Here is a 22,697-nt window from a genome sequence, read left to right as displayed (position 1 = left end):
GCATCGCGAGACTTCAGCGCCACCTGTCGGCTGCTGTTAACGGACCGGGGTCTGATCTCACCGAGCCGCCGCCGGTGTTTTGTTCCACACAGCTCCATCCGTCATGGCGATGCATGCTAAAGCGACTCCACCGCAGATCCCGGACACCCGCCGGGAGCTGGCGGAGCTGGTGAAGAGGAAACAGGAACTCGCTGTGAGTTTATTGTGATTTTATTAGAGAATAAGAACGGCATTTGGAGATTCAGCTAACGGTATATTTATTCAAGGCGGGCTGCTAGCCGAGGCCTGGCTAAGCTAATGCTAGCAGCTGCTAACGGCTACCATTCAATGTGGCTTAGAGCTAATATGGCTAGCGAGTAGCATTATTAGCGTTGTTAATGTTATTGACTTTACCGGCTATAGTTAACTACAACAATGAGTGTTTGCTGGTTTGCTTTCTGAATATTTTTATTTGAAAATAATTCAGCTGCGTTATTAAAGTAGTGTTGACCAAATACGCTAGCAAGTTAGCATCAGTACGTATTAGCGGCCGCCCGGTTTGACAAAGTTCTCGCGTCATCTCGCGTTGCTTCATGGTTGTCTTTATACTGTACACTGAGACAGAAAAACGGCAAACATGTCGAATATTAATTACTATAAACACAGAAAATCGTTATGTTTTACCTGAAAATCAATAGTTATATTTGAATTTTGGGAATTTAGTTGTACTGTTGTAGGGATTTTATACATGCAACACTCTAATGTTATTTTTTTGTCTTAACATTAGTATATTTGATTGATTTCTTTTTATCACAGGAGACGCTGGTGAACTTGGAAAGACAAATATATGCATTTGAAGGCAGCTACCTAGAAGACACTCAGATGTACGGCAACATCATCCGAGGCTGGGACCGATACCTCACCAACCAGAAGTAAGCAGCTCCTAAATACAGTGTGACGGGGAATTCAAAGCATTTACAAAGATGTGGAAGACTGAGGAGTTTTACAGGGATGAGTCCAATATGTTGAGATGTAAAAATATATATTTATGTTGTTTAAACATTTGTTTTGCTACAAGCTTAAAAAAATGCTTCCAAAATCATGGAAATGTAGAAGTTTAAATCAGGCAAAACATGAGAATTTGCAGGCATTTCGTATCCGAAACATCGTCTGTATTTATTTTGTGCATTTAACAGGAACTCCAACAGTAAGACTGACAGAAGAAACAGGAAATTTAAGGAAGCAGAGCGTTTGTTCAGCAAGTCGTCCGTCACATCAGTCGCAGTAAGTCGTCCGTTTGTTGGGTTGTTTTACACAATGTCTTAGTCACATTTGCTGCTTTATAAAAACAACATCCAAAGTGTTTGCTGGACATTAAAGCATAAAAACTCATTCTAGTAGCCCCCAAAAACAACATTCTGAAGCTGTAAATGTTTAGAATATAGATGTGCGTTGCTGTCGTTCCAAGTTGACTCAGATTTGTCCAAAATGATTTCAAAAGTGTTACAAACGACTAAAATAGATCGTAGATAAATCAAAATTTGCTCAAAAATACTAAAACTGATCCAAACTGAATCAAAATTGATCAGAATTTATTTAGATGTCTAAAACAGACCAAAATAACTAAAAAAAAAATGTTGTAAATGAAATTAAATGTTATGAAAATGTCTAAAAGTGGTCCAAAATAATTAAAATATTTTGAAGAATTGTCAAAAAATTAATCCGAAATTGTAAAACTGATCATAAATCAATCAAAAATGTATCAAAATGATTAAAAGTGGTTCAAAATTAATAAAATTTGGTCATAAAATTGGTTGTAAATCCATCAGCATTTGGTAAAAATGACTAAAGTTGGTCAGAACTAAATTTTAAAATGGTTCAAATAACTAAAAGTGGTCCAAAATGAATCAAAAGTTGATCAGAATTGATTGAGATGTCTAAGAAGAAGAGAAGAGGAGCTGAAGTAATGTACAGAATGGGCAAAATAACATGTTTGTAAGGCATTGAAGCTTTAAAACTCATTCTAGTCGACCTGACAACAACATTCTGAAGCTGTAAATGTTTAGAATATAGCTGTGAGTTGCTGTCATAGACTCAGCTTTATACAAAATGACTCCAAAAGCCTTAAAAATGACTAAAATGTATCCTAAATCAATCTAGATGTGCTCAAAGTTACTAAAACTGGTCCAAAATGAATCCAGACTTGGTAGAAATGACGTCGTGTCTCTGACTTCCAGGCGGTTTGTGCACTCGGAGGGATTCCGGATCACATGAATGAGAAGCGTGAGTAGTTTTTGAACACCGTCGGTGAAGTTCCTCCTCTGTGATCTGTGGTGATTCCTGACTTTGTGCTGCCGTCCGGATCCCTTCAGGCGAAGCCGGCAGCGGCACCGAGAGCGACACCTCTCCGGACCTTCAGAACCAGGAGAACGAGCCGAGCCAGGAGGACACGGAGGACGTGGATTCCACGCTGCAGGACCTGAAGCCTCAGAAAGCTGCTTCCTCGTCCTCCTCGGGCAGCCACCACGGCAGCCACAAGAAGAGGAAGAACAAGAACAGACACAGGTACAGAATCAAGACTCCAGCCGGCGCCTAAATCTGATCCATGCTCAGCGGAGTCTGTTCACAGCTGATCAGTTAATTTGTTTACACCGTATTAAAACCTCTGTAAACGTGCAGCAGGTGAGCTCAGATTTTCCTCCCAGCACCAACCTCCAGTCTGGCTACAAGTTAAACTAAAATGATAGAATACTGAGGTGGTTCTGGGGGGGTTGGGGGAGCAGCATCCTCCCGACACACAAAAAGTGTCCTTGGATTCCAGTTACTCCTCATATAGTTTGTGTTTACGGGTAAATAATGGACAAATGTGAAAGTATTTAGGCTGAAAGTGCTGCACAAACTCTGTATTTCTTTTATCCACTCTGGTGTTGTCTGTCTGAAATAAAAAGCCTTTTAGGAACATATTAGGACTAATTTAGCTTTCCTGTAATCTACTACTTATTTACTTACTGTCCTTACTTTAACAATAATAAGTGTCCTTACTCATGAAAACATATGCTCAGTTCTCCAAACGTTGGATCAGTTTTCTGTTGATTCACTAATGGACTTCATCCTGCAGCTGTAACTGATAAATGTCGACTGCAGTCGTTTTTCTTTTGTCTTTTTCACTTAAAAATGGCTGAAACCAACTTTTGATAATTAACCCTCCTGTCGTCCTGTGGGTCAAATTGACCCGTTTTAAAGTTTAAAAATGTGAAGAAAAAAAATCTATTTTCACAGTGAAACTTCTGATGTCCACATTTTTAACATTTTTGGGAAATTTTTGAACATTTTTTGGTGTAAAATGTTAAAAATGTTTAAGAACATTCACATAAAAATCAACCAAAATCCAGTGAAATTTGCTGGATTTTGGTTGGTTTTTATGTGAATGTTCTTAAAGAAAATATCAGAAGTTTGACTGATATACAGTGGGTACGGAATAGGGCTGCAGCTAACGAAGCCTCGAGTAATCGTCTGAGCACGATACGTCATCAAAAGTGGAAGTGAGCGCGCAATGCAACAGAAATCACCTTCTGACCGGAGCGCGGAACACGGACGGACATCAGCGCGGCATCGTGCATGTGTTATGTATGCACGATTCAGCGCGGATGTCCACGTTTAGATACAGCTGTATAGTAAATGCTGACATCCGTGTTTACGATAGAACGCGGACATCCACGCTTAATCGTACATACATAATATAGTATGCACGATGCCGCACCGATGTCCGTCCGTGTTCCGCGCTCCGGTCAGAAGGTGATTTCTGTTGCATTGCGCGCTCACTTCCACTTTTGATGACGTATCGTGCTCAGACGGTTACTCGAGGCTTCGTTAGCTGCAGCCCTAGTACGGAAAGTATTCAGACCCTTTGAAATGTTTCACTCTCTGTGTCATTGCAGCCATTTGCCAAAATCAAAAAAGTTCATTTTATTTCTCATTAATGTACACTCAGCACCCCATCTTGACAGAAAAAAACAGAAATGTAGAAATTTTTGCAAATTTATTAAAAAAGAAAAACTGAAATATCACATGGTCAGAAGTATTCAGACCCTTTGAAATTTTTCACTCTCTGTGTCATTGCAGCCATTTGCCAAAATCAAAAAAGTTCCACACAGCAGAGTGCATGTCAGAGCAAATGAAAAGCATGAGGTCGAAGGAACTGCCCAAGGAGCTCAGAGACAGAATTGTGGAAAGGCACAGATCTGGACAAGGTTACAAAAGAATTTCTGCAGCACTCAAGGTTCCTAAGAGCACAGTGGCCGCCATAATCCTCAAATGGAAGAAGTTTGGGACGACCTCAACTCTTCCTAGACCTGGCCGTCCAGCCAAACTGAGCAATGGTGGGAGAAGAGCCTTGGTGAGAGAGGTAAAGAAGAAGCCAAAGATAACTGTGGCTGAGCTCCAGAGATGCAGTCGGGAGATAGGAGAAAGTTCCACAAAGTCAACTATCACTGCAGCCCTCCACCAGTCGGGGCTTTATGGCAGAGTGGCCCGACGGAAGCCTCTCCTCAGTGCAAGACACATGAAAGCATAGAGTTTGAAAAAACACATGAAGGACTCCCACACTATGAGAGATAAAATGAACTTTTTTGATTTTGGCAAATGGCTGTAATGACACAGAGAGTGAAAAATGTCAAGGGGTCTGAATACTTTCCGTACCCACTGTAGATGGAATCACTTTAGATGTTTTTTGGATTTTTTTGGGAAGATCTTTACTCATTTTTTAAAAAGAATTTACAAGAATTTTTTTGCTGAATTTGGGGGATTTTTTTTAAAATAAAACTTTTAGGGAATTATTGGAATTTTCTTTCTGAAGGTTTTGAAAATGTTCAGAAATTTGTGGAATTTTTTTGCTGGATTTTTGGATTGTTTCCAAACAAGGAAACAGTATTTTTTGGTGGCTGTAAATGAGGACAACAGGAGGGTTAAAACATGAGATGTATTTGCTTGTATGTTCTGTTCTGTTCCGACTTGTGATCTTATATTGGAATTTATGACCTCAATTTAAACTAAAACTGACTGATATCCATCCATCAGCTACACACCCTAGGCTTGCGCTAGCCGATCTCCACAGTGCCATTGGTGCATCGTTTTGCTGGATGGGCAGTCATTCTGAACCGTGTGAGCCACAGTGCCGCTCTATTTTTCTTGTAAAAAGCAACAAAAAAGGGCTCGACTTACTTTTTCTTCGAAACGCCCGAGCGATAGTATAAGAAAAACAAACTTTTTCTCTCGGCAGGCGTCGGAAATGGTGGGAGCCACCTGGATCTTGATCACGCCCCCCCCCCCCCCCCCCCCCCCAACCGGTCATGACCCGCTCTCAGCCAATCACAGAAAAGCGTGCTATTTTTACCGAATATTCGTTCGCTATGGCGGTATCCACATATTAATTTTGGTATCCGAATATTTGGCGCCACCCCCCACCCCTCGTCCGACGTTACCGGGCAGAAGGAACATTTGGAGTTACTGTCTTCCCTCCGCCTTCTGCCCACATCGGCTCATCTCATCATGTGATCACATAAACATATACACATATGTCTGTGTGATCACTCCCTCCTCCCCCCAGACGAAAATATTCGGAACTCGTCTCTTCCCTGCGCCTTCGGTCCACTTCGGCTCATCCCGCCGTGTTCTTCGGCTCATCTCAGCTCCTCCATTCCTGTTTCTTCCCACCACCTGAATGGCCGGGTGGCTGCAGACTCTGACGTCACGCTTCACTTCGTTGCATAAACACAAGACAAGATGCTGAAGACCTCCGCTGTTTGGGAATTCTTCAGTTTAACTGAAGACAAAACGAAGGCAAAATTTGGACCCGGGAGACCAGACCAACGGATCCGAATATTCGGGTACGATAACGATCCAGATGTTTTAGTGCCAGAATGCATTTAGCTCCAGATGTTTAGCTCCAGATGTTTTAGTGCTATGCTTGCACTAGAATTTAAAAATGAAAAGCCACTGTGACTCACTCATAAGAATAACAATGAGCCACAAAAAGCCACAAATTTCTGTGTCAGTGATAGCGGAAAAAATGGAGTCATTTTCCTGCATTCTGGTGCATTTTGAGGTAAAAAATGCTCAGTTAAACAGTTCTATTATATTTCTACTTATGCGTATGTATGTTGTTATTTTCATCGTTTTTACACTCCTCAGCTGCTCTGAGCAGTGAAATGTTTAATTCTAAGTCCTGAACATAAATATCATCACAAAGTGTGAGTCTATGTCATTTTGCTAAACTTTCAGATCCAAATTTAATGTTCTTTTTGTAAAAACAGGCAGTCAGGGGTGAAGACACATTCCCATGTATTTATGCATTTGGCCATTTAAAAACCTGTACCTGAAACATGTTCATGATCAAAACGTTTTGACCCATAAAAATATTAATTTCATGTCCAATTTACCTTCTTTTCCTCCTATGTCCAATTCTTTAACCCTCACTATGAACCATATCTCACAACTGTAGCATAAACTCAACAAAAACCTCCTCTTTCTTTCTCGCTTTTCCTGATCGCAAATGACTCGCCTTGTGGCACACCGTTCAGAGATTTCACGCAGTAAAAATAGCATGCTTTTCTGTGATTGGGTGAGAGCGGGTCATGACCGGGGGGTTAACCCCATCCCGACGCCTGCCGAGAGAAAACGTTTGTTTTTCTTATATTATCGCTCGGGCATTTCGAAGAAAAACTAAGTCGAACCCTTTTTTGTTGCTTTTTACCAGAAAAATAGAGCGGCACTGTGGCTCACACGGTTCAGAATGACTGCCCATCCAGCAAAACGATGCGCCAATGCAGCCCGATCTCACGAGGATTCGTGAAACTGTCACGTAAATTTTTGTTTCGGCTTCGTGTGCACCAACACGATTTCGTCATGTTTTTCGTGCCGCTCACCACGAAATGCGCACCAATGTATTTTAAACGGCGGACTTTTCGTGCTACTCAGAACGTATTTCAAAAGAATGTGTATATTATATTTTTAATGTAAAACCGCGGCGAATCCAACGCTATATTTTGCATGACATCGTCCCTAAACATAACCCTAACCAAAACCCTAACCATAACCTAACCATAACCTAACCATAAGCCGGTGGTACACTTACCAATTTGCATAGGAATTTCAAGAATGGCCGGCGGCCGCAAACGCAATCACACAAGCAGTATACGCCGATGGACAGCTTAGATCGTCATGAATCCGCCGGTATAAACCACTTTCAGATGTGATTACCACAGCGAAAAACATTTCGTGGTGAGCGGCACGAAAAACATGACGAAATCGTGTTGGTGCGCACGAAACCGAAACTAAAACTTACGTGACAGTTTCACGAATCCCCGTGAGACCGGGTTGGCCAATGGCACTGTGGAGATCGGCTAGCGCAAGCCTAGTAGTGCCAGAATGCGTTTAGCTCCAGATGTTTTAGTGCCAGAATGCATTGCGCTCCAGATGTTTCAGCTCCAGATGTTCCACCTCTGGACAGGTGTCTAGTGAACTAACAGCTGCTCTTCCTCCCTAACGCTGCCCCCCCTCAGCCCTTCTGCCATGTTTGATTATGACTTTGAGTAAGTCTGAATTCTTTCTCTGCCTGCTGTCTGTCCATCTGTCCGTCCTTCCGTCCTCCACCTCCTGCTGATCGTCTCCATCCTGCATGTCCGACACGTCCTCCTCTGTCCTGAATGCTCCTCTCCTGCTCGCTAACAGAGAACCTGCTCATGTTCTGCCTCACGTTCATCCGGTTTGCTCCTCAGCTCCAGCAGCGTTTGATAAAGATCTGAACAAGAAGCAGCTGTCGGTCATGTAGAGTTCTTGTGTTTTTTCTCCATGGTTCAGTAGTGGCACAGCTTCTCCATAAAGCATCAGAAGAGATGTAAAGGTTAAATCCTGAAGCTGCTGCTCTGTTTGTGTTGCAGGTTTGACATGAAGGTCAACAAGAAGCCCAGAGCTGTAAGTAGAATCTATTTATCTGGTCTTACTTTCATCTTCTTCATCATTTTGTCTTTAAAAATATAAGAAAAACCAACAGTTCACAAAAAATGGTTGATTTTTCTGTGAATGTTCTTAAAGAAATATATTTTGTAGCATTTTTTCCACCATGAAATGTTCAGAACTGTCTCTGTTTCTTGTCATGGGTCTGATTTTTGTAATTTTGTGTCTCGTTTTTGTTTTTTTGTCTGACTTTTGTCATTTCTCTGACGTTACTGTCATTTTGTGTTTTCTTTTTGTCTGGCTTGTTTTTTGTCTGTTTTTTTGTCTAATTTTTGTCATGCTTTTTTGTCGTTTGTCTCATGTTTTTGTTCTTTTGTTTCCCAAAAACGCTGAAAATGTGGACATCAGAAGTTTCACTGTAAATATTTTTTCTCTCCATATTTTCAAACTTTAAAACGGGTCAGTTTGACCCGCAGGGCGCCACCAGGGCTAAAAGTAATAATTGTCTTTATTCCCATGATTTTTCCTTTCCTTTACCTAAAAATGACTGAAACAAGCATCTGATGGTTAAATATCAGATGAAGTAATGAACTAATCCTCTCCTTCCAGCAGCTCTAAACGTCATATTTCAGCATCTTCTCTTTCTGTCCAGGATTATTCCACCTAACGGCGCTGCCTGACCCGTCTGGACGAACACAACCTTCCTGGACTTTGTATTCCTGATTATGTTGTCGTCATCTTTCCTGTACTGTGTGTATCTCTGAAACATTCCCTCCTCCAGCTTCCTCTGGTTAGAATCACCTCGGTAACTTCCTGTATAGAGTCCAGATAAAGACTATTTATTTCCACGTTCCCCGTCGTCAGAAGGCTTTGGTTGAGCGTCACTCGGCCGTTCCAACCCCCAGAACGCCCCCGGTTCTTTTATGACGTCGTTTGTTTTGCTACATAATAATAAAAAGTTGTGAGTTGAAGCCTCTGGAATGACGGCTGCTTTCTGTCTGCTGATAACGATAAATGCCCTGAGCGTTGTTTCTGCCGTCGACGGCTTCGGTTCCCACACAGAGCTCCAGAAACATCATCAGTGTTTACTTTAGTAGAAAATAACTGCAGCGTTCTCCTCTGGCAGCTCCCAGCCGCTTTCAGGAAAATATTTAAGTAAACAGCCACATCTGATGGGAGACAGACGCTGAAATATCTGTGAACAGGATTTAGTTTTTAAAAAGACGATTTCATCCAATTATAGAGGAGTCAAAATCATTCTAGTCCAGTCTGATCTCCAGTAAAACCAGTAAAACCACAGCATAATAACCTGTAAATAACCACAACTCCTCATGGTTCCTTTGTTTTAGTGCAGAAATATTCACATTTAAGGAATTATCTTTTTACTAAACATCATGAACAACCTGAAATTTATGAAGAAAAATAAATTCAGTTTCATCAGCATTCAGCCTCAGTTTATCATTTCCACATTACAACTTCCAGATCACAGAGTGTCTACAAAGGAACACAACATTTAGTCACCTGGAACTGAACCATGGAGGATTTACTGGAGGATCACAACCACAGAAGAAGACAAAATATTACAAGAATAAGACGCAAAATGCCAAAAAAAAATAGACAAATGTTACAAAATGACAAAAAAACATAAAAAGGAGAAAAATGACGCGCAAAATAATGAATAAAGCCAAACGCAAGATGACAAAAATATCACGAAAAACACAAATGAGACAAAAATGAGAAATAAAATGATTAAAACGTGAGACAAAAGTCAGACAAAAAGACCAAAAACAAAACAAAAAATTCCAAAAACGACAAAAATGAACAACAAAATTACAAAAAACGGGGGAAACAAAACAAAATGTCAAAAGTAAGAAACAAAACCAAAAAAATAGACAAACAACACAAGTGATACAAATAAAACCCAAAACGAAAGAAACGGGGCACAAAACGGTGACAAAATTCAGACAAAAAAACACAAGCAAGCCAAAACACAAAAGGACAAAAATGTGGGAGAAACTACACAAAACCAAAGACAAAATTTGATTAAAAGTTACAAGCGACAAAAAATGAAAAAATGGACAAACAACACAAGCGAGACAAAATGATAAAAACAATACACAAAACAAGTAAAGGAAACACAAAACAACAAAAATAAAATAAATGACAAGAGTCACACAAAAAAGACGAAATATTCCAAAAACAAGACACTAAAATGAGAAAACTGCAAAAAAAAATGAGACAAGCGACATGAAACAAAACCAAAATGGGAAATTTGGTAAAATGAGAGAAAAAAGTTACATAAATGACACGAACAAGACAAAAATAATGACAAAAGAGAGAAACCCCCTCAAAAAAAATAGACAACACTAGCAAGACTAAAAGGAAACACAAAATGACAAAAGACAAAAACAAGACAAAAATATTGCAAAAATGAAACAAAACAAAGAACAATCTAGTATTTTACTTTCTGATCCAAACAACTTGTCATGGTCTAGAAATGATTTTAAATTTATAGTTTTACTAATTTATAATCTGTAGTTAATGTCTTCTCTGGAATTTTTACACTTTGAGGACCGGATTGGACCCTCTGGAGGACCGCTTTTGGTCCTCATGTTGGACCCTCTGGAGGACCGCTTTTGGCCCACGGGCCTCATGTTGGACCCTCTGGAGGACCACTTTTGGCAAACGGGCCTCATGTTGGACCCTCTGGAGGACCGCTTTTGGTCCTCATGTTGGACCCTCTGGAGGACCGCTTTTGGCCCACGGGCCTCATGTTGGACCCTCTGGAGGACCACTTTTGGCAAACGGGCCTCATGTTGGACCCTCTGGAGGACCACTTTTGGACCACAGGCCTCATGTTGGACCCTCTGGAGGACCACTTTTGGACCACAGGCCTCATGTTGGACCCTCTGGAGGACCGCTTTTGGACCACGGGCCTCATGTAGGACCCTCTGGAGGACCACTTTTGGACCACAGGCCTCATGTTGGACCCTCTGGAGGACCACTTTTGGACCACGGGCCTCATGTTGGACCCTCTGGAGGACCACTTTTGGACCACAGGCCTCATGTTGGACCCTCTGGAGGACCGCTTTTGGTCCACGGGCCTCATGTTGGACACGCTTGGTCTATGTGGTTTAATGTTAATTCGAGCTGCAGTATTTATTCAGTCTGCAGTGTCTCAGTTTATCAGCAGGTGGCGCCAGAACACACAGCTGTAAACGACTACTGCAGTTTTTACAGGAGGCTTTTCAGGTTGATTCATTCAGTCGTTTATTTATACTTAAAGATAATTTACAGAAAGACTACAAGATTCATGTTTTCTAGAAAATGGAACATAAACAGATGTTTCGCATTTTTAGGATTTTTTTTCAGCACAAAATGAGCTTTTAGAGGCGACAAACACGACAAACTAATCCGTTTATTAAAGATAAGTCTGTGTTTCCTTATTTCACAGAAATCTCAGCATTTTTCCGTTATTTCTGTGCATTAACCCTTTAAGCTTCAGTCAATTCCAGCCGTTTTCAGTACAAAAAATCGCTAATATTCTATTTTTAAATAAAAAAAATTACGAAAAATACGGGGAATATTGGACGCGCATCAGGAGGTGCATTTCCTTGAAAACGACCGATTCGGGGATTTTATACCGACTTCAGGACATGTTTTGGACAAAATAGTTTACTGGCTTGTGTCATCTGATGTAAAAGGTTGGATTATGGCCGTTTTTTGTGGAATCTTTTTTTTTGTGTGTAATAATAAACCCGGAAATGTGAGTCGCGCTGTGTGCTTTGAAGCCGTGTATAGAGAACGGATGGATGAATATTTGTTTTTGTCGGACAAATGTGTTTTTCTCACCCGCTGTGGTAATCACATCTGAAAGTGGTTTATACCGGCGGATTCATGAGAATCTAAGCTTTCCATCGGTGTATAGTGTTTGTATAATCGCGTTTGCACCCGTCGGACATTCCTGAAATTCCTATGCAAATTAGTAGGTGTACCGCCGGTGGTACACTGAAGCTTAAAGGGTTAATAAGAAAAAATGTCTTTTTTTTTTCTGGAGTAACTGAGACCCAAAGTTAACTAATCTGGTTTAAAATAGATTTTCTTTGATTTTTGAGACAATAAAAACTCCCTATCCAGTGAAACCCTGCAGATTGAACAGAATAATGTTGAAATTAGAAGTGTGGGAGCATAAATGATTAAATAAATGAAGGAATAAATCAGACATGAATAAACTGTGGTGCAGATGAGATCAAGTTTTGTAGTTTTTAGGTAAGACTGAACTGAAGTGTCATATTTTATGATCAGAATTAGTTTCTACACACGAGTTTGATGGAAAAAGCAACACAATCTGATATTTTAATGGTGAAAAACGTCAGACCTTTATGGAAAATTCTCCCAATCAGACGATCAGATAAAGGAGGAATTTAAAGATGAAAGTTCTGCTGCAGCGGCGGATGTTTTATGAAGATTTGCTCTGATTATTCTCAGTTATTTATTTGGGGTTTTGCGTTATCAGATTCAGCATTAAATGAGCATTAATTACCTTCATAATAACTCTGGTGCAGCTCAGTGCTTCTCTGGTGGCTCTGACTAAATGTTACATGTTCACATTTAACGAATTATCTTTTTACTAAACATCATGAACAACCTGAAATTTATGAAGAAAAATAAGTTCAGTTTCATCCTCAGTTTATCATTTCCACATTACAACTTCCAGATCACAGAGTGTCTACAAAGGAACACAACATTTAGTCACCTGGAACTGAACCATGGAGGATTTACTGGAGGATCACAACCACAGAAGAAGACAAGAAAGAAGAAAAAAATCAAGACAAAATATTACAAAAATGAGACAAGCGACAAAAGAACAATCTAGTATTTTACTTTATGATCCAAACAACTTGTCATGGTCTAGAAATGATTTTAAATTTATAATTTTACTAATTTACAATCTGGATCTACAAGCCGGATTGGACCCTCTGGAGGACCGCTTTTGGTCCACGGGCCTCATGTTGGACCCTCTGGAGGACCGTTTTTGGCCCACGGGCCTCATGTTGGACCCTCTGGAGGACCGTTTTTGGCCCACGGGCCTCATGTTGGACCCTCTGGAGGATCGCTTTTGGTCCACGGGCCTCATGTTGGACCCTCTGGAGGACCACTTTTGGCCCACGGGCCTCATGTTGGACCCTCTGGAGGATCGCTTTTGGTCCACGGGCCTCATGTTGGACCCTCTGGAGGACCACTTTTGGCCCACGGGCCTCATGTTGGACCCTCTGGAGGACCGTTTTTGGCCCACGGGCCTCATGTTGGACCCTCTGGAGGATCGCTTTTGGTCCACGGGCCTCATGTTGGACCCTCTGGAGGACCGTTTTTGGTCCACGGGCCTCATGTTGGACACCCCTTGTCTGAGGGTTAAAACTCACTTTACAGCTCCACCAGTCAGACCCAGTCATCTCCTGGCGGCGTCCTGAGGACACGAAGCCGCTGACAAACACTGATGATGGAGAGACTGACGGAGGAGTTCCTGGAAAACATTCCTGGGTTCATGCGGCTCCAACCCACAGTCACATTTCATCTGCCGTCCTCCACACTGGAACATCTCAACATCTGCTGGAAGGATTGGAGTAAAACTACAAAACATTTACAGCATCTATGACACCACGGAATGTATGTCTGCAGCACCTTCATTTACCTCTCAAGAATTGGAGGACTTGTTGGTTAGCGTGCTAGCCACATTAGCGACATGTGTCTGGATGGGTTCCACAGGAAGAATCCTAAATAATAATAATTATGTTAAATTACAGCGAAAAATGTTTTGAAATCACATTCCATTTGTACAAGCCTTAAATGACTGTTATTGTACAAATATTTGCTGAGATTTGAAGGAAAGAAACCCATTTGTGAAGGTTCAAGAAGTTTCCAACATATCATTAGTCATAGCTTATGCTAGCTAAAATGTATAGGAGACAGGAGACTAACATGCGAGTATCGGTATGCTAACATGTTGATATTAGCATGAGAGCAGGCATAATGTTCCAGATGTTCACCACCTTAGTTTCTTATGTTAGCATGCTAACGATTTTCAAGTAGTTCAGCCACATCAGCAATGTTGCTGTGGATTGCAAACATTGATGCTAATCAGCCTTAGTTGTACTGTGTATTTGGTGCTAATTATCAAATGCTAGCATGTTAGCACAATAAACTGAGGCTGTGAACACACCGAAAATTATACCAGCTTGTCATTTTGTGTCTTATTTTTGTTGTTTTTGTCTTGTTTTTGTCATTTTGTGTCTCGTTTATGTCTCCTTGTGTCTTGTTTTTGTTGTTTCCATCATCAAACAGTGTTCCTAAAGAATAGGTAGAGCAAAGCTACACTATATTGCCAAAAGTATTCGCTCACCTTCCTTGACTCACATATTCTACAATTCTACAATTTCATTTAGCAGACGCTTTTGTCCAAAGCGACGTACAACACAAGCAAGAATTCAGACATAAGCATATAAACGTAAGTGACATCCCATTCCTAATCCACAGGGGTTCAATAGGACGTCGGTCCACCCTTTGCAGCTAGAACAGCTTCAACTCTTCTGGGAAGGCTGTCCACAAGGTTTAGGAGTGAGTTTATGGGAATTTCTGACCGTTCTTCCAGAAGCTCATTTGTGAGGTCTCACACTGATGTTGGACCAGAAGGCCTGGCTCTCAGTCTCTGCTCTAATTCATCCCAAAGGTGTTCCATTGGGCTGAGGTCAGGACTCTGTGCAGGCCAGTCCAGTTCATCCACACCAGACTCTGTCATCCATGTCTTTATGGACCTTGCTTTGTGCACTGGTGCACAGTCATGTTGGAAGAGGAAGGGGCCAGCTCCAAACTGTTCCCACAAAGTTGGGAGCATGGAATTGTCCAAAATGTCTTGGTCTGCTGAAGCATTCAGAGTTCCTTTCACTGGAACTAAGGGGCCAAGCCCAGCTCCTGAAGAACAAGCCCACACCATAATCCCCCCTCCACCAAACTTTACACTTGGCACAATGCAGTCCTACAAGTATGGTTCTCCTGGAAACCACCAAACCCAGACTGGTCCATCAGATTGCCAGATGGAGAAGCGTGATTGGTCACTCCAGAGAAGGCGTCTCCACTGCTCTAGAGTCCAGTGGCGGCGTGCTTTACACCACTGCATCCCACGCTTTGCATTGCACTTGGTGATGTAGCTTGGATGCAGCTGCTCGGCCATGGAAACCCATTCCATGAAGCTCTCTGCTGAAGCTCTGTTCTTGAGCTAATCTGAAGGCCACATGAAGTTTGAAGGTCTGTAGCCATTGACTCTGCAGAAAGTTGGCCACCTCTTGGCACTATGCGCCTCAGCATCCTCTGACCCGCTCCATCAGTTTACGTGGTCGACCACTTGGTGGCTGAGCTGCTGTCGTTCCCACACACTTCCACTTTCTTATAATACAGATGACAGTTGACTGTGGAATATTTAGGAGAGAGGAAATGTCACGACTGGATTTGTTGCTCAGGTGGCATCCTATCACAGTTCCACACTGGAATTCACTGAGCTCCTGAGAGCGACCCATTGTTTCACTAATGTTTGTAAAAGCAGTCTGCATGTCCAGGTGCTTGATTTTATACACCTGTGGCCATGGAAGAGATTGGAACACCTCCATCCATCATCCATCCATCCATCCATCCTCTATACACCGCTTTATAGTCACTAGGGTCGTGGGGGGTGCTGGAGTCTATCCCAGCTGACTGAAGGCAGGGGACACCCTGGACAGGTCACCAGTCTGTCACAGGGTCTGATTGGAACACCTGATTCTGATTATTTGGATGGGTGAGCGAATACTTTTGGCAATATAGTGTGTGTCCTCTCTTCTATTTTCCATCTTTTCATCCATTGTCAGCCTTGATTGAATGTCTCTCTCTACCTCATATTATCAGGATCAGACTCATTCTTTGGACTGTTTTCCATCAGTGGTCAGCAGTAACAGCTAGCTAAATATCTAGCTTCTACTGCTGAGAAAAAGATCACATTAGCATGGATTAGAGTAGGGTTAGCAACAACACAGAAACATGGAATAAAGATGAGACAATCAATACCTATTATTGATCAATATGGAAAACCGGAGAAGATTTATTTTTTTAAGCATTTTGAAGCCCAAATGTCCTCCAGTTCTGGAATGACTCTTATACTTTGATAATACAAAGGCCTGAAAACACTGATGTTGTAAAACATGACGTGATGTGAGAGAAACAAGACGTCCATTCTAGTGTAGAGATGCTGTGCTTAAAAGGAATGTCTAAAACTGAAGCTATATTTCTATTTTAGTCTCTGCTGTAATCTGAGGTGTGTGTCTGCTTCACTTCACTTTATTACCTGAGCAGGTGATTCCCGTCTAATGGCAGACTGTTAGAGACAGTTTGAGACATACTGCACATTCTTCTGCAGCGTATTATTTCCTCGTCGGCCGTGACTCAGATGTCTGAACTACGTAACGCGATCTGAAACACATTCCACATGTTGGACCTTCGGGGTGTGTGTGAGTAATGAGGCGTGAATGTGAAATGTGTGTTACGCCACTTAACAACAAATCTGAGGCCAGTTTCCCGCCGCTGCAGGAAATGATGTGGAGGGAGTGGACCGAGGCAAAGCTCTAATTCAGCTGCAGGAACCTCCATGACTCAGAGTTAATGGAGATGCTGTGGAGTTACCAAACAGGACCGGCATTTCCTGGAGGCCACATCATGATTTACTACAAATGAGGAAAAGTGCAAACAGCAGAGCAGGGCTGCGAAGAACTGAGGCTAAAGTGATGGATGTCAGCATCCAGAAGTGGGTCAGGATGAAGGATTCTGTTGTGAAAAAGCAGCCCGAGTGTCAGAACGTTGAGTAATGAGTCCTCCAGAAGAAAGCGAAGCGTTGGGAGCAGCTTCACATCGACCTCGCTGACCTTCACTGGAAACGGCTCTTTCCTTATCTGCTCAGCTGTTTTCCATCTTTCCAGAGCCGTCACAACGAATTAAAACAGAACAGCTGCGTTTACAGCTAAATATTTAAAGCAGCCTCTGATACAGTTAAGATGCAGATAACGAGAAAAGATGTTTTAAACCAGCGGTGGAGTCGAAACAAGTTATGGATCATTCCAGACCTGGAGGACATCTGGGCTTCAAAATGTCTGAAAAATCAACCTTCTCTTCTCCAGCTTTCTGCTCCATATTGATCAATAATAGGCATTGATTGTCTCATCTTTATTCCATGTTTCTGTGTTGTTGCTAGCCCTACTCTAATCCATGCTAATGTGATCTTTTTCTCAGCAGTAGAAGCTAGATATTTAGCTAGCTGTTACTGCTGACCACTGATGGAAAACAGTCCAAAGAATGAGTGTGATCCTGATAATATGAGGTAGAGAGAGACATTCAATCAAGACTGACAATGGATGAAAAGATGGAAAATAGAAGAGAGGACATAGCTTTGATCTACACATTCTGTAGGAACACTGATGGAGGATGGAAACGACAAAAACAAGACAGAAAATGACAGAAATGAAAATGACAAAAACAAGACATAAAATGACTAAACCATCATCTACAGGTTCTGCTAACATGTTGTGGGACACGTTCCATGAATAATAATTATTTAAAATATTATGTTGATTAAAAATGTTCCCACAATAACAGAGACATGAATGAAAAAATAAAACCATAAATAGTAGATTTAAATTAGATTCTAAGTGTTTTATCAGAGATCCAGTTTGGTCATCAGGGGGTGGATACGAGAACAATGGTATTTTAGGGGAAGTCCAGACTTATTTGGTATTTATTTGGCAGTTTTTATAGATTTGGTTTCAGGACAAGAACATTTAAACATTACTGATGTTTTAGGGTTTAATACGTGGATTATTGGATGTAAATTGTCCTCCAGTTCTGGGATGAGCCTTAATTTACTGAAGCACTAATAGGATGTAGTTGTACTGAAGTTGGTTGCTCTCATGCTACTTTCTACTACTGAGTTCAGTTCAGTTTTGGTAAAAATAGGTACACTACATTTACCCTCGAGTACTACATTTACCCTCTAACACTACATTTACCCTCTAATACTACATTTACCCTCTAACACTACATTTACCCTCTAACACTACATCTACCCTCTAACACTACATCTACCCTCGAGTACTACATTTACCCTCTAATACTACATTTACCCTCGAGTACTACATTTACCCTCTAATACTACATTTACCCTCGAGTACTACATTTACCCTCTAACACTACATTTACCCTCTAACACTACATTTACCCTCGAGTACTACATTTACCCTCTAACACTACATTTGCCCTCTAATACTACATTTACCCTCTAACACTACATCTACCCTCGAGTACTACATTTACCCTCTAACAGTATCCTAGGGGGATTTACAGCAACATTCTTGAACATCTACAGAACATTAAGGAACAACTTTGTTGTGGAAATTTTAATTTTTGTTCTCTTAATTTATCAAACATTTACATTGGATCGGTTCTGATAACTTTTTAATGCTCTTTCCTCTTTGAAATCTTATGAGATTGGGGCTCGGTGTTGGCAGATACTAAATATTTAATGAGTCGGGTTGGACTGGGATCAGAAGCTTGAATCCGTTCATGACCTAAACAACGCTGAACATGTTCTGGTTCTGGAAACGTATAATTTCTTCTGTCAGTCTGTGGTTGAGGAGCTCCACCCAGTTTAATATGAATATGTCACTACGTAAATATGTGCCGCTGTCCTCATCAGTCACGTTACCATGAAGTAAACAGATAGAAATACGACGCTACATGAAGTATCTGAGGACATTAGATGATTGAAGTAATATTGAGTGAAAATACTTCAGAAGCTGCAGATTTAGTTTTAGTCTTTGCCTGTTTCTTCCTCTGTGGTCCATCCGTCATGTCGTCTGATTACTTTAACAGCCTCCTCTTAGAGTCCAGCCGAGTCCCTGCAGAGTCCGAGGAGGACGAGCGTCCACCGAGGAGCTCCGTTCGTCCTGCTTCGTCCTCCTCCTGGGACCAAACAAGACTTTTCTCCTACATCCTCCAAAAACAAGGTCAAACATCTTCCAGGGAGAGTCATGGGAACAGCTCAAACAAATAACAGCACACGGCTCTTTTTATTCCTCATCTGGAGTCGATCTCCTCGTGATAAGAGTTTAAAGAGCAGACTTGTTGCTGCAAGTCAACAAAATGATGATCAAACGCAGGAATGTTTTTTACTGCATGACGGCTGAACTTCTCAGTTTATGGATTAATGCCAGAGGCTGCAGAGTATCAGTGTCTGCCAGCGTTTACTACACAAATACTAACCTCCACCTCTGTGTATTTTGTCTCTTTCACACTATTCTATCATTGTGGAGATAATATACCCTACCATTCAACAGTTTGGGGTCACCCAGGGAATTCCATATATGTTCTCCCTGAAAAAAAAACACTTTTATTCATGTGCTAATTATCAAAATAAAAATTAATTTAATAGATGACAACTAATCAATACATTTTTGAAGCTCTATTAGCTGAAACTGACTCCATAAAATGTGCAGAAAGTTTTCCTGAATATCTTACAGTTATGTAATAAAGATTAAATGCTAAAATGTAGTCTGGTGTTAGCAGAAGTACTAAAAAATAAAAAAGCTAGTTGTTAAACTGCATGACAGCTAGCTGCTAACTCATTAGCTGTCCATGCTAACGCTAGTCAGTCTCAGATTATCTTTCAACTATTTTTCTGACTTCCCCTTTGATATTTAGTTTTCCTGTACAGTCTTGTTATCAATAAAACAGTTACTAAAACCTGAAAGTAAAGTTCTTTTAGAAAAGAGGCTTGTTAATGCTAGGTTAGCAACTCGTTAGCTTGCTAGCAAAATCGTCACAACACTGTTTTAAATTCACACCTCAGCTGTACCACCAAAACCCGTGTGGATTTAAATGAGAAATTGGGAGTTGTACAGATTCTTTGTGTTAAAATGTTTTTTTATTTCCTTATTTAAAAATAGTTTTAGTGTTGCTTTTCCGGAGCTGGGACTTGCTAAAACTTAGCTTAGCTTAAAGACTAGAAGAAGCAGTTAGCATCATTCTCCAGCTTACAACACTGCTGAAGCTCACAAATTAATGCATTTGACTTTTTTGTTTAATCTGTACTTGAACAGTGATGTAAAAACACACATTTCTTAGTTTTTAAGGGAGTCTAGGAAGTCATGTTCCCAGTTATTAGAGCTGGTAACCGTCCCTAAAACTATAAAACAAGGGTTTTCTAATCATCAATGAGCCTTTCGACACCATTAGCTAACACAATGTAGCATTAGAACACAGGAGTGATGGTTGCTGGAAATGTTCCTCATTTACCACATTAACTATGTCTGCACTGGATTTATCATTTATTTAATGGTATTTTCATTGAAAAAAAAGCTTTTATTTTTCAAAAATAAGTACATTTCTAAGTGACTCTAAACTGTTGAACGGTAGTGTAGATGTTTGTTTAATTTCTAATCTCACAAGCTTTTCCTAGGTTTGTGGAAGTGGAAGTTTTGCTGCTCAAAATGCTCATTTCAACGTGAAAAATTAACTTTCACTTCGGATTTCTTTAAAATTAAAACAGCTTCTTTGTTTCTGTCTAACTTAAAGTGTTTCCTGGTCACTTTGAAGCTAAAAAGAGCAGATTAAATGTGTTTCAGGACTAGAAACAGTAAAGTATTCTGGATAATAATCAGTTTAGTGAGCTGGTCTTCTACCCTGCCATGGCACAGACTTCATATAAACAGAGTCAGAGGATCGGTTCAGAGGTTCTGATCTGCAAATATTTGTGCAGAGATTATGTAAGTAATAGTCAGGGAAAGTCTTCATGGGACGACCTTCAGAAAACCTTCTTTGGGAAATGGCGTAAGGGTTTTTGTGCTTTTTTTTAAGAAAAAACTAATTTAGCTCCTTAGTAACACAGAGAAATGAGGCAAATATGATTCTAATGTTCTCTTGGACAAAAAGAGCTAAAAGAAGCAGTTTGACATTTTGGGAAATCTACTTTTTGTGTTTCAACTGAGAGCTAAAGAGAAGACTGACATCCCTGCAGGGTATATATGAAACTTAGCTTAGCATGGATTTGAAGTATAGGGAGTCCTCAGTTTACGACCTACGGCGTTTCATTGTTACATCAGAACTGGCTCAGTGGAACTAGTTGATGAGCAGAGCGGATGAATACGTCGTCACACGGCGCTATCAGACGGCTTTCTTTCCATTCTCTGGTTGTACTCCACCTTGGATTGTGCTGCATTCACTAACTTTTTACCTTCATTATGACTTCCAGCGTAAGTCAGACTCTTCTGATGTTTGGAAGAAAAGGAAAGCCGTCTCCATGGAAGTGAAATTGCACGATTGCCTCAACAATCATCTGCGATAAAAAGTGTATACTTGAACATGTGAAAGGATCTGCTCCTGTGAAATCAACTGAGATTACGAAATGACTCATACATTCATGAAAGCCGTGGGTATTCATGACTCTTCCAAAGAAGCTGATCGATATCGTAATGCACGGCTTTGTTTACATTTTCACCAGAGTTCTGACTTACGACAAAAATCGACTTAGGTAGATCCGTTAGAACTGTGATGTAAGTCGAGAACCTCTTGTTTTTTCACTTGAGTTTATCTTTTGTTTCATCTGGTTTCTAACAGAAAGTTCTTGATCTCCAGCACAGATGGTATCAGATATTCATCATCTATTGCACGGCCAAACCCATCCATAATCATGGATGGAGGATTCTAATTGGCAGAAAAAGCTTGAGGGGGAGGAGACTAGAACCAGAAGAGACACTTTGCCAGTGTTATAAAAACTTAAAGGGAGGAAATTCAGATACTTTTCTCTGCAGAGACAACTCACCCAGATTTTCTTTCTTATTTTTATTTAGTCAGGGTTTCGTCCACCTCACCGGAAACATACAGAACAGCTAGCCTAGCTCTGTCCAAAGGCAATGAAGGCAAAGCTAACTAATTAACACGCTTTTATTAAACCAGTTTAAATATCTAAGAGCAGCTGCAGACATGGCGACCTGGTACTGCTTTTCTAGGTGACATCGCAGATTCTCAGTCATCCAGGTCATATTAAACGTAAACACTTCAGCAGAAGGAAATTAAACTTCTTTTTTGGTTCTTGAAGATGTTTAATGTTTAGCCAAGAGGCCCTGAGGGGTGAATCATTGTAAAATTACCTGGAGATGGATGACTGAAGGTGGTAATGGTGGTGAAACTGCCCCAGGAAGGACCTCAGGACTGAATTCTAAGCAGCTGATAAGTTTGTTATTGGCAGTTTCCTCATTGCAGGAGAACAAGTTCCTCAAGATCAGACTGTATGGTCCACCTGAAGGATCAGAGAAGTTCCTCTGAGGACAGTAATGTTCATATTCTGGACTGGGGAGACTTTTGGTTTGAGACCGGACTGAAGGAAGCATCTATGTTGAAGTGGAACAGCGACACCACTGATCAGGTACTTAGTAGATTCTGACTTATTCTGAGATCTAGACTTTACAAATATTCACACCTTGTGGCAAATACATAAATCTGAGACTCCCCGTCACTCTGCTGGAGCTAAAGAAATCTCTTAGATGAAGGTAAAATGCATTTAAGAACCAAAAATACAACCAGCTGCCTTCTACTGGAGCTTTTTGGTAGCATTGCTAAGCTAAGCTAATTGGCTACTATTGGCTAAAGGCTAATAGCTGTCTAGACATGAATGTAGTGTCAGTGTCCTCCTTTAA

The 22,697-nt window shown here is 40.9% G+C and overlaps 1 protein-coding gene across 3 annotated transcripts; it reads left to right on the top strand.

Moving 5' to 3' along the window:
- Positions 1-23: 23 nt before the first annotated feature.
- On the top strand, positions 24-8,903 carry meaf6 (MYST/Esa1-associated factor 6). 3 transcript variants are annotated; one of them, XM_051955787.1, is made up of 8 exons: positions 24-193; positions 796-911; positions 1,176-1,263; positions 2,217-2,262; positions 2,352-2,544; positions 4,102-4,384; positions 7,917-7,950; positions 8,585-8,903. In XM_051955787.1, the coding sequence occupies exons 1-7, from the start codon at positions 104-106 to the stop codon at positions 7,920-7,922; spliced, it is 822 nt and encodes a 273-aa protein (XP_051811747.1). In that variant the 5' UTR covers positions 24-103; the 3' UTR covers positions 7,923-7,950; positions 8,585-8,903. The 3 variants fall into 3 exon arrangements, with proteins under 3 accessions (XP_051811747.1, XP_022072410.1, XP_022072411.1); XM_022216718.2 differs by lacking the exon at positions 4,102-4,384 and adding an exon at positions 7,539-7,568 and having other exon boundaries at positions 26-193; XM_022216719.2 differs by lacking the exon at positions 4,102-4,384 and having other exon boundaries at positions 26-193.
- Positions 8,904-22,697: the final 13,794 nt, after the last annotated feature.

The sequence above is a fragment of the Acanthochromis polyacanthus genome, chromosome 11 (genome assembly GCF_021347895.1).
Source record: "Acanthochromis polyacanthus isolate Apoly-LR-REF ecotype Palm Island chromosome 11, KAUST_Apoly_ChrSc, whole genome shotgun sequence".
NCBI classification, from domain to species: Eukaryota; Metazoa; Chordata; class Actinopteri; family Pomacentridae; genus Acanthochromis; species Acanthochromis polyacanthus.
This window is presented reverse-complemented; position numbering and strand designations above follow the sequence as displayed.